Source organism: Oryzias latipes, chromosome 21 (genome assembly GCF_002234675.1).
Source record: "Oryzias latipes chromosome 21, ASM223467v1".
Taxonomy (NCBI): Eukaryota; Metazoa; Chordata; class Actinopteri; order Beloniformes; family Adrianichthyidae; genus Oryzias; species Oryzias latipes.
This window is the reverse complement of record NC_019879.2, coordinates 6,884,316-6,896,649: the sequence shown is the minus strand read 5'-3', so window position 1 is coordinate 6,896,649 and position 12,334 is coordinate 6,884,316. Positions and strand designations below refer to the sequence as shown.

At 37.8% G+C, this 12,334-nt stretch overlaps 1 protein-coding gene across 7 annotated transcripts in view; it reads left to right on the top strand.

Annotated features, from left to right (window-relative positions):
• The window catches only part of usp9x (ubiquitin specific peptidase 9, X-linked), a 54,892-nt gene that overhangs the window by 21,754 nt on the left and 20,804 nt on the right, over positions 1 to 12,334 (top strand). For all 7 annotated transcript variants that reach the window (XM_023950528.1, XM_023950531.1, XM_023950525.1 and 4 more), the window contains exons 3-13: positions 4,944 to 5,089; positions 5,443 to 5,522; positions 5,920 to 6,032; positions 7,997 to 8,215; positions 8,799 to 8,914; positions 9,022 to 9,273; positions 9,375 to 9,510; positions 9,590 to 9,742; positions 10,685 to 10,789; positions 10,901 to 11,107; positions 11,201 to 11,337. In XM_023950528.1, the coding sequence (XP_023806296.1) occupies positions 4,944 to 5,089; positions 5,443 to 5,522; positions 5,920 to 6,032; positions 7,997 to 8,215; positions 8,799 to 8,914; positions 9,022 to 9,273; positions 9,375 to 9,510; positions 9,590 to 9,742; positions 10,685 to 10,789; positions 10,901 to 11,107; positions 11,201 to 11,337 (1,664 nt within the window). The remainder of the gene's footprint in view (positions 1 to 4,943; positions 5,090 to 5,442; positions 5,523 to 5,919; positions 6,033 to 7,996; positions 8,216 to 8,798; positions 8,915 to 9,021; positions 9,274 to 9,374; positions 9,511 to 9,589; positions 9,743 to 10,684; positions 10,790 to 10,900; positions 11,108 to 11,200; positions 11,338 to 12,334) is intronic.

Here is a 12,334-nt window from a genome sequence, read left to right as displayed (position 1 = left end):
GATAGTTTAATTAGAAGTCGGTTGTTCGGTGTTCTTATAAGTTTTATTTAGACTATTTGGTAAAAGTGATGGAACACCAGCTCATATGACCGCCTTTTTTTTTTTTTTTTTACCTGGGCCCATAACAGAACATTTTAGTCCTTTTTAATAGAACAGAAATAGAAAATATATATTTATACTAGAACTTCACAAAAGTCTTCCTGGTTCACTTTGTTAAGGGCCATCAGGATGCTGTTGCATTCTGTAATTCAGGCTCAAGAAGTAGTGACAGTCATGTCGGGGACAATCCAATTCTTTTGTGAATAGATTCACCAACATACCAGTACGACCATGTGGTGTTTTGGGGATGTTTTTGTTGATGGAAAGCTGCTAAACTTACAACACAGTCGTTTATGTAAAACACAAGAGGGTGAATTATAAATGGTTACCGTAGGTAGAATTTGCTGCTCTTTGTTTCTTGTTAATATACTTGTAATTTATTTTGAATAAGTCATAGATCGTCTAATGTTTAAAGATAAAAAATTTTAGATACACACCTGATGACACTAGCTCAGAGAACATTCACATTCAGCAGCTTCTTGAGCCTCTCTCAACAGTATAAAAAACCAACTGAAAGTACCAGCTTTCAATGAAAACTCCTACAACTAATGCACAAATGCTCCCATCTTAAATGTCCTGTAAATCTTCAGAGAGTATGACGTTTTCTTGTTTTCGACCTTTTGTTGGATGGATCCAGGGATGCCTTGGTAAATGACCAATTTGGGATGGTTTTGTGTTCCATCATGCAGTCTGCATGAATGCACAAGAGATTATGGTCAGTGAGTTACCGTACTTAAATAAGGCCATCTTTGGTTTTTTATGTCAGATGAATTGATGCATATAAAAATCATGTCCAGTGTTTCACATTATAGAGAAATCAGAGCAGCTTTCCTAAAAATGGTTTTAATAGGAGTTTCACTTGAATATCAAAACACAAGATGCCAACAACCGAGTATTGTTAGAGTTAAAGCTCTGTGTTGAGTTTACCATTCATCCATTTTCAAAACCACTTGTGGGCGAAGGCAGGGTACACTCTGGAAAGGTCGCCAGTCTGACCCACAGGGAGAACATGCAAACTCCACACAGAAAGTTCCCCAAAGGTGATTCTGTTTCAGGTCCCCCAGCCGGGACCTGAACCTTCTTGCTGTAAGGGAAGAGTGGGAACCACAGTGGCACCATGCAGCAATGTTGAATTTACAGCAGAAATAAATTATACCCAAAAGCTTTGTGGTCCAAAAACTGATCAAGTTATTTATTTTTTTTTTTTATAGAAATTGCAGTTGATAAAATATTTGCTACTTAAAGGTAAAAAAAATAAAGAAGTCTTGGGGTCACTCAGATTATAGCACACACAAAAACAACTTTTTTGTCTTGAAATCTTTGCTTAGTGTCAAACATCTAACAGTTTGTTTTATTTATTCAACCAAAAAGTAGTTACGATTAAAACATTCTGGGACTTTCAACTGTAAAACACAATTAGAATGCATTAAAGAAAAACTTATGTAATGTTTTACCAGATATAACATCTGATTGGTTCATTACCCTTAAATGGGTTTTATTTTACAAGAGCATGATTTTGCAGTTTTAAAAGCTTTTTCAAGGCAAAGTGACTGAAAAATATAAATATAATAAGCTGATGCTTTTTGTTTTTGTCAAAAAAATTAATATACCTGCTCATTACATATTTTCTGATTGTTAGGCCATTATCCTATGTCAATTGTATTGAAATAAGGATTACCGTACATTGATTTATACATTGACAAAATCTCAATGTTTTTACTCAGAACTACAGCTACCGACCACTTTATTAGGTACAACTTGCTAGTACCGGGTTGGACCCCTTTTGCCTTCAGAACTGCCTTAATCCTTGCTGGCATCAATTCAAAAAGGTACTGGAAACATTCCTCAGAGAGTTTGATCCATATTGACATGGTAGCATCACACAGTTGCTGCAGATTTGTAGACTGCACATCTATGACCCCAATCTCCCATTTCACCATAAAGGGATGGACACGATCAGCAACGATACTCAGGTTGGCTGTGGTGTTGGAACCATATTCAGTTGGTGCTAACGGGACCAAAATGTGCCAAGAAAATATGCCCTATACCATTACACCGCTACCACCAGCCTGAACCATTGATACAAGGCAGGATGGATCCATGCTTTCATATTTTTGATGCCAAATTCTGACCCTACCATCTGAATGATGAGGCAGAAAAGGAGACTCATCAGACCAGACAACATTTTTCCGATCTTCTGTTGTCCAGTTTTGGCGAGTGTGTGAATTGTAGCATCAGTTTACTACAGTGATGAAAGTCTTCCGGGAATTCCCGGAAATCCGGGTTTTTGAGCAAACCGAACGTACTTTCCGGGAAATAAAGACCTGATCTCTACGGACAAATCGCTTTCCGGATTAGAAAATGGTCTGAAATCAGCTAATTTTAGCTTTATTTTCTATATTTCTCCGCAGATCGCTTCCTCTATGGTCGTGGCCATCTTTCGTCTTCCCGGCCTAATTGACCAATGACGGGACGTTTTAGTTGCTTTCGGATGCGTCGACGGGTCTGATTGGCTCTGTCTGCACCACGTGGTCAGCGTGACTTGCTTCCCTAGAGACCAAAACTGGCGGACCCACGCTAAACTTTCACAAACACATCTGAAGAGTTTGCGATCAAATTTGTGTTAAATTAATGGCAGGCATCGTCATTATTGAGCGTGGTCACGACCTCAGTTGTGAGAAGACGATAAAAAACAAATTGAAGTGGTCTTGGCTGGAAAAAAAAAAAAAGATTTTTAAGGTAGTGTAGGTCAAATACTTTTTTGTGTAAAATAATCTCAAAACCACATTTTGAAATAATTTCAATTTTAGTTTTGAGTTTCAGTTTTTATTTTGAATACATTTCTCTATCTAATTTATTTGTATTTCCTAATTACCATGATTTAGTTCAGTATAGTTAACATTAATTATAAGTATTTGATGGTTTGGACCCCGCACTCCCTTAAAAAATAATGTTTACAATGTTTAGTTTAGTTTGTATGTTTGTTTTGATATTTCCCAGATTACTTAGTATTGGTGTTAAAGAATTGATGTATTATGTTATAGAATTATAGTTTAAAGCAGATCCCATATTTTGATGTAATTATAGTTTGAGAAAACAGTGCAAGTGGATGTTGTACATCAGTCATTTCTAAAGCAGAAATAATGTATAAATAACTGAGGTATTTTCATAGAATATCATAGTTACTGGTGTTCTTTTTGCCATTTGGGGCTTTGATGTTACTATATTTTAGCAATTGTATGTTTTGCAGCTTTAAGGAAAAGCGTAGATTGTAGGATTGTGTTACTTTGAGCAATTTTCCAAATTCTTTTTTAGGACCAGCAAGTCCTTAATGGAGAGTCAAACTAGGGGTTTGAATGACAAATCATGATGCTCCAATTAGTCTTAGTTTCTTGATAAAGAAGTGAATAACTAGCTGCCAGAATGCACCAGAATGCATCTAAGACCACGTATTTTTCCAAAATTTCGCTCTGTGCCCGCCATATCGCTCAAAGAAAAGTTCAGGGATTTTTTCCTTGCCTGACTTTCATCACTGTTACTAACCTTAGCTGATAGGAGTGACTCCCGGTGTGGTGGGGTGTGGTCTTCTGCTGCTATAGCCCAGTGTTTTTCAACCTTTTTTGAGCCACGGCACACTTTAACCTTGACAAAAATCCCGCGGCACACCAGCATCCAAAAAAATAAATAAAAAAAAAGAAAAAGCTCAGTCTGTATTGTTGATCTACAGCCGCTCTGCAATCTCACATGCATTTTTGTGATAATTGTTGCAGAAAAAGCTGGAAGCTGCAGCTGTTTTTTCTAAAAGATGTATTAAAAATTCAGTCAAAAGATTCAAAAACTGTTTGTGTGTTCGTTGTTTTAAGACGTTAAGAGGAGAGACTTATTGTGTGCTAAGACAGTCACTTTACTGCATCATGGGAGATGTAGTGCCCGTAATCCGCCGACCGCAGAAAGACCAGCGTCTTTGAGCTTCATTGTTTTGTTCACTTGTTCCAGTCTGATACCAGATTCTGTGGAAAGCTACACCGCTAAAGACGAGCTTTAGCTGGTATTTTTGTTAGAACAGAGAGACTTTTTTTTGCGCTAAATCGAAACAAGGAAGTGAATACTTTAACCACTTCTGATTGGTCAGACTGATGACATGTGATTAAGCCTTCAAGAATGATTGGTGGAGACAGTTAAAGGGGCGGGACTTTCCTTACACAGTTATAGCTGCAGCTAAATCGCGGTATCCCGTTATTCTTATCAAAATGTCTTTAATAGAATCAAATAAACACAAAGAAAAAACCAGTGTGCCGCGGCACCACTGGTTGAAAAACACTGCTATAGCCCATCTGCATCAAGGTTGGACGTGTTGTGTGTTCAGAGATGCTCTTCTGTAGACCTCAGTTGCCTTACTGTTGCCTTTCTATCAGCTGGAACCAGTCTGAACATTCTTCTCTGACCTCTGGTATCAACAAGACATTTCCGTCCACAGAACTGCCACTTACTGGATAATTTCTCTTTTTCGGACCACTCTCTGTAACCCCAGAGATGGTTGTGGGTGAAAATCCCAGTAGATCAGCAGTTTGTGAAATAGTCAGACCAACCCGTCTGGTACCAACAACCACGTCACGTTCAACTTCAGTTTGAACTGCAGCAGTTCGTCTTGAGCATGTCTACATACCTAAATGCATTCAGTTGCTGCCATTTGATTGGCTGATTAGAAAATTGCATTAATTAGCAGTTGAACAGGTGTGCCTAATAAAGTGGCCTGTGAGTGTAAATGGCCTGACGTGATATGATTACTTCATAGTTTTCTACCATATTGATTTTAAATGTGATTTCTTTTTTTTCTCTTCCAGACATCCTCTCCTAACTCATCGAATGAGAACTCCCCAGTGAGCCCACCAGATGAGCAGAGTCAGGTTGATAGGCCCCCTCAGCTGGAGGAGGAAGAGCCTGCTTTCCCTCACACTGACCTAGCCAAGCTCGATGACATGATCAACAGGTTTGGCTCCCTCTCTGAAATTACATCTTAAATTAATTTAGTTTTAGGTCTTAAAAAGTGCAATATACTAAACATAACATTCTTACTTTGTAAGGTTTGGTTAATTGTGAGCACAAGTATTTGGCTCTTAAATTAAAAAATCATCTAACTTTGCATTAGAGAATCGTAGGGAAGCCAGCAGAATTTTATTTAATAACAAACACATTTCCTTAAAATCAATGTTAATTTATCTCTAGTGATTCAAATGATCAAATTCCAACCAGTAATAATTCTTTCACTCTGCATTTAGAATAGTTTTTCTTTCGTCTTGTAAAATTGTATTTTGACACTAGTCTGTCTTTTCTCTCTGCCAGGCCTCGTTGGGTTGTTCCAGTTTTGCCAAAAGGAGAATTAGAAGTTCTCTTGGAAGCTGCTATAGACCTGAGTAAAAAAGGTATTGGAATTTTTGTTTGGCATTTTGGCACCAGTTCTTTTTTTACTTAATAGTTTCAAAGCTGGTTTATACTTAGCAAATTTGTTGTGAGAACACTGTATATGACATGTATATGTATATTATTCACTTTATTAATATATAGTTAAGTATAAATCTTTAGGCACTGTGTTGAATCATATCAAAGTGGTGTATTCCTATCATGGCACATTTTTTCTGTTTAAACTTACTATCTCACTTTCTTAAATGTTTGTTTTCATATTTAATATAATCGGTCAGAATTTGGTACATGAGAAATGATTTCGGTTAGACCAATGGACTGGTAGTAACTTAACTGTGCTCCCATCCTGGGTTATAATAGTATTTGATCTCATGATTGTGATGTTTTGACTTCCTGCAGGGCTGGACGTGAAGTGTGAGGCTTGTCAGAGGTTTTTCAGGGATGGTCTGACCATTTCCTTCACAAAGATCCTGACAGACGAGGCAGTCAGTGGCTGGAAGTTTGAGATTCATGTAAGCTGTCATTTAAACTTAGTCTTTTTCCCTATTGTTTTGAAAATATAAAAAAAAAAAGTTAATGTGTTTTAAAAATACGTTTTTTGAGTTTGAATGTTTACGTGTACTTATGGTCCAAAAAAGGAGCCTATTTTAGTCTCCTACTGGACTCGTGTTCTATGAATGGCTGACAGAAAACTACAGTTATCGGGAATAGGAAAATATGGCTAATCAGAAAAGGCGATGAAACTGATGAAATGATCGTTTTATCTTTTTTTTTAAACTTTTTTATTGTCTGATTGACTGGAAACATGTAGTAAATGCTTCAAGCAGCAACCCAGCGAGACCAGAAAATATCTACTCAGTGTTGGAATATTTCTAAACAAACTGTTAGTAATTCAAAGATATAGATAACACTTCACCTCAGTTACACCTTCAAATCCACCAATGCAGTTTTTAAATGCTTCCTTTTTTGTTTCGTTTCATAAAAGATTTTACAGCCTGTAAAGTCTTGTTTGGAATGCTGCGGTTAGTCATTACTATATTGCTTCCTTCATATCTACCGGTAGTTTTCTTGAAAACATGAAACCGTGTGAATCCACCTAAGAGAAAATCACATTTTTAATGAGGAACAGTTGAACAGATGTATTTCTTGTTGCTTTTGCATCACATATTTGGGTGATGCCACATGAGGAGCTGTGAGAGAGAGAATAAGTGATTAGCATGTGATCGTGGTTTTGTGATGGAAATTTAGTGGGGATCAGCTGATCTGTGGGTGCACCATAGATTAATAGAACGGATATATAGTCTCTGAAATCGCACGCTTGATTTTGCACGTGAAAAGGAATGCTGAAGTGGGTCGGGCACATTGACTGGAATTTGCTACCCCCACACAACAAAATGCTGTTTCGACAACTGCCTTTGGGAAGGACAAAGAGATCTCAAGCCCAGTTGGGTCCAACCATTGACTGTATATGATAACTGGACCGAGTTACCCCTCCCGCTTTCCGTTCAAATACCAAGGGCCCGCTGGCCCCATAAAGCCGAAGACTTGTAGGCTTCTATTGAGGAATCAACGGCTATTATAAGAAAGACTACACACAATAACTCTTGTTCTATTAACTTTTCTTAACATATTCTTGCAAATCCAGTTTTTTTAATAATATATTTTTTTCAGTTCAGGTTATACAAATTATAAACTGACCAATCGGATGCCTCAATAAAAGTATATGGACTCATGTCGAACATTCAGAGTGTTTGAAGGATTCTCTCAAGCCTGCTTTCAAGTCTTAGGGGTGTGGCCTTCCAACATGCTTACTCCTGATTGGTTAGGGTGGTTGCCATAGAAACGTTGACTTGGACCAACTCTGACCAATCACTGCTTACTGTCAATTTCTATTTCCGAAATGGCAACGTCCAAATCACCCCCAAAATTAGTACTGAATTGACTTATTGTCGTTGGAGCTGGAAGTAAACCATTACAATGGGTGACATCACTCTTGCTTGGTCCAGTTATCGTACAGTCTAAATATGTGCAACTTCAAGCTTTAATGAAAAAAAAAGAGGATTTAGCCCAGAATCAAAAATAAAGCAGCACACAATCTTTAGACGAAAGCAACCATGACTTTTTATAGTGGTAGTCAATGTAAAGCTGGTCCTTTCTGCCTCTAGTGATCTTTGGAGGAACTGCAACATTTGGCACCTGTTTTTGGGAACAGGTGGTGGGGGCTAGGGGCACACTTGTTAGCAGGAATGCAAAGCAGAATAATGCATCTATTTTATGGTTACCTAAATGACGAATTTGTTCAATCTAATCATTTAATTTTAAATACCAAACAAAGGAAGAGTCTAATTCTTTAGAGGAGGCATCTTTTTGTAGTTTTGCTACTGCTTTTCTAAAGAAGCTGAAGTCAAAATCATCAACTACTTATATTTGGTATATTCTGCTTCTAATGTAAATGTTGTTTTCTTTTGTTTCACAGAGATGTATCATTAATAACACACACCGTTTGGTGGAGCTGTGTGTTGCAAAGCTCTCTCAGGACTGGTTCCCTTTATTGGAGCTGTTAGCCATGGCCACCAACCCCCACTGCAAGTTCCACATTTACAATGGCACACGGCCCTCGGAGACCGTCCCTGCTGGCGCACAGCTGCCTGATGATGAGCTCTATGCCCGACCACCAGACCCGCGATCTCCTAAGGTGAATCTCAAGTCAAATCTGAACTCCCCATACTCGCAGCCCACCAGACATTTGGCCCACATCAAAGAAGAGCTCCATTCTCATGGGAGTTCTGCAGTGAAAGAGTGATTAATCTGGTGTAGGTGCAGGGTTGTGGGAGCAATACAGAAACACTGCTTGGCCTGTCTGCCTCTGCTGGCAAAAGGCCAATCATTACTAAGGGTTTTACTGCTAAACTGTCCTGTTATATTTGTAAGTAGTTGGAGTTTATCTGCTTTATATTCACAAAGATTTTACAAAAACCCTTCAATAGTTTATTCAGTGTTAGTCTTAGGGAAAAACCGGAGATTTCTGGGTTTCTTTTTATAAGAGATGATGAGTTTTAGAAATCATATTTTTTCCTTTTGTTCAGTGTTTGTTTTTCGGTGAGGCTTATCACAAAAGAACAATCATATTTATTTTTTAAGATTACAATTTTGATTGTAGCACATGAAATGGCAAAACATAATTTTCTATTGCACATTGTTGAAAATATTGACAACATTGCAACATTAAATAGATTCAATGTAACTTTTATAATCATCCTTATTCTCTATCTTTACAGGGTTGGTTGGTGGACTTAATAAACAAATTTGGCAATTTAAACGGGTTTCAAATATTGCACGATCGCTTCATGAGCGGCCAAGCACTGAACGTCCAGATCATCGCTGCACTTATCAAGTGAGTATCTTGAAAATAGTTTTAATGCTGAAAATGTTATTCTCTAAAATTACTTTTGTTGAGCACAATCATTGTTTTTTTTAAACGATTTGTTGTCTTTTTCCTAGACCTTTTGGCCAGTGTTACGAGTTCCTCACATTGCACACAGTAAAGAAGTACTTCCTTCCAGTCATCGAGATGGTTCCTCAGTTTCTAGAGAATCTCACGGATGAGGAGCTTAAAAAAGAGGCCAAGAACGAAGCCAAAAATGACGCACTGTCCATGATAATCAAGTCTCTGAAGAATCTGGCCTCTCGTGTACCAGGACAGGAGGAGACTGTGAAGAATTTAGAGATTTTTAGGTTAAAAATGATTCTTAGGTAAGTGTTTCCTCATTGTCTGTACGTTTTTCAGAGACTGTTTTCTAAAATGCAATCACAGTTATAAACTAACTCGCCTTTTTCCCCTTTTTTTTGGCCAGGTTATTGCAAATTTCTTCTTTTAATGGCAAAATGAATGCACTAAATGAAGTTAACAAAGTGATCTCCAGCGTGTCCTACTACACTCATCGTCATAACCCCGAGGAAGAGGAATGGCTGACTGCTGAGCGGATGGCGGTATGTCATTTTCACGGTTTTGTAATGCTTCTCTCCTTAATAAATTTCAATTTCCTAGTGTTTTCTCGCCCTCTCCCAGGAATGGATCCAGCAAAACCACATACTGTCTATCGTGCTAAGAGACAGTTTGCACCAACCCCAGTATGTGGAAAAACTGGAGAAGATTCTTCGCTTTGTTATTAAGGAGAAAGCTCTTACCATGCAAGATTTGGACAACATCTGGGCAGCACAGGTGCTTTCTAAGTGTTTCAATAGACACGATTTAACAAATGAATAATACGTGATTTAAAAGAAAAAAGCATTTTATTTGAGGGCTTGAGTGTGGATCTTTGTTTTTACTTTGTTCAGCTAGTTTTTCACAAAAAAAGATTAATCTTTATTTATATAGCCCTTTACAGTGTAGTCATTGTACCAAAGGGCTTTACAATAAAAAGAGAAAATTAAAAATGTAGCAAATTCAGAATAAAAACTAAAACAAATGTTGCATAAAACGGAAAAGAGCAGTAAAATTCGTGAAAGGCGGTCTAACAATTAAAAGCCATAGTAATAAAAGCCAATCTAAAAGTGTAAATCTTAAGTTGACGTTTAAAACTGTTCAGGTCTTTCATCATATGCAGCTTTAGAGGAATATTATTCCATAACTGGAGGCCGGCAACTGAAAATGCATGTTGACCCCAGTGTTTATGCCCTAATTTGGTCTCATCAAGCAGATACTGGCTAGCAGACCATAAAACTCTAGAATGGCTGGGAACAGTTAAAACATCTGTTAAGTAAGCAGGAGCAAGACCATGAAGAGCTTTAAAACCAAACAGCAAAACTTTATACTGAACTCTTAGATTCACAGGGCGCCAGTGAAGGCAGCTTGATAACGACAACAGAATCCTATTTTAGTCTCCAGAGCAAACCTACATGCTTACACACTTAGTAAACTGGTCACCCAATTTAGCAAAAATGTTCAGATGGGGATATTCCACCATCAGATGAGCTCTAGAAACTGTTTTTATTTTTTAATAGCTAAAGAAAATTGGATTAATAAGAATGGTGTTTTTTTTTTTCTTCTCTCTAATCTGCCCGGCAATCTGCTTTTAAAATATATTTAGAAGTTGACTAACCTGAAAGATAGTCATAACAGGGATGATTGATTGACAAATGACTTTTTTGTTCCCATTTTCAGGCTGGAAAGCATGAGGCTATTGTAAAGAATGTCCATGACCTTCTGGCTAAGCTAGCATGGGACTTCTCACCTGAGCAGCTTGATCATCTTTTTGACTGTTTTAAGGTATATATTTATATATACAGATATACATTTTTCTTGGTGAAATCACATGACCGTTTCTGACATTTCCGGCAGTACCTGTGTCTCTAAGTCCTACTCTCTTCTTACATCCAGGCGAGCTGGACCAATGCCAGCAAGAAGCAGCGTGAAAAGCTGCTGGAACTTATCCGGCGCTTAGCAGAGGACGACAAAGACGGGGTGATGGCCCACAAGGTCCTCAACCTGCTGTGGAACCTGGCGCACAGTGATGACGTTCCTGTAGATATTATGGACCAGGCACTCAATGCTCACATCAAAATATTAGACTACAGTTGCTCACAGGTAAATGAAAACAAAGACACAACGGTAATAAACCAACTACCACAGTGATCTTGTTGAGCTTCAACTTACTGAGATTTGGTCTTGGACTCACAGGACAGAGACACGCAGAAGATTCAATGGATCGATCGTTTTATAGAGGAGCTGCGAACCAATGACAAATGGGTGATCCCTGCCTTGAAACAAATCAGAGAAATCTGCAGCCTCTTTGGTGAAGCTCCTCAAAATCTTAGGTGAGGTTCTGAAAAATGCCAGTAAATGTGTGTTGAATGTAAGGTTTTATCTAGATCTGTTTTGTACATGATCTCTTAGCACTTAAAGACCCTCTCCGATCATCTTTTGCTCTTTTGTAAAAGTATTCTCAGTGGGTTTTTTAATTATGTAATTTAATTACCATTTTTCGCAAAAAAAAACCCCAAACTGTTATTTTCTAGGAGTAAGTTTCTGCAGAGCGCAGTAGTTCATCAAAAATTCACCTCAGAGTTGAAGGTGGCGCAACCCCGCCCCCTTTCCCTTTTCCCATTGCTGAGAGCTCTCTGTTTACACACTCTCCTGCTAGCTCTGCTAGCTTACAGCCCCTCACAACTCCAACCCAACCTTACCAATCCTACAAAAACATGTTTTCGACGTCACAAACGGGCTCTTTTCAAATCGAATTTTTCTGTCGGCTCCAAATTCACAATGATGATAAAGAAAATACTCAGAAATCCAACTTTGAGCTCAATTTTCTTAATTTATGTTCTCCATCATCCAAAAAATTCCCTAAGAACATGTTAAAAACCCAATTTTCATCTGAGTGGGTCTTTAAAAACTTAGGACGTTTTATATTAAATCCCTCACAAACTTTTCAGGCAATGCAATAAATGAAAAATAGTTCCCTAGAGACAAAAGGGGAGACAGTAGGCCTAAAGCCAAGTTAAAAGATTACATTTTTGTTTTAAAAAATTGTTAGAATGAGTATTGAAAAGAAACATTCGTCTTGTCACTCAATGTTTATAAGTTTACCTCTTTAACCTGAGAAAACCATCCCTATAATTAGTTCTTAAAATCAGCTTGTTAATTTAATAAACGTAAAGCACCAAAGCAAATGACTTGATCATTTTTCTGTTAACACACAAATTTATTTTTACAATATTGTGTATAGTTAAGAAAGCGTTTGGCCCTTTTCAGTGGTTACGGATGTGTTCCAAGAGCCCTAAATCCAAAAGGATCTGGCTTTCTTATGTTATG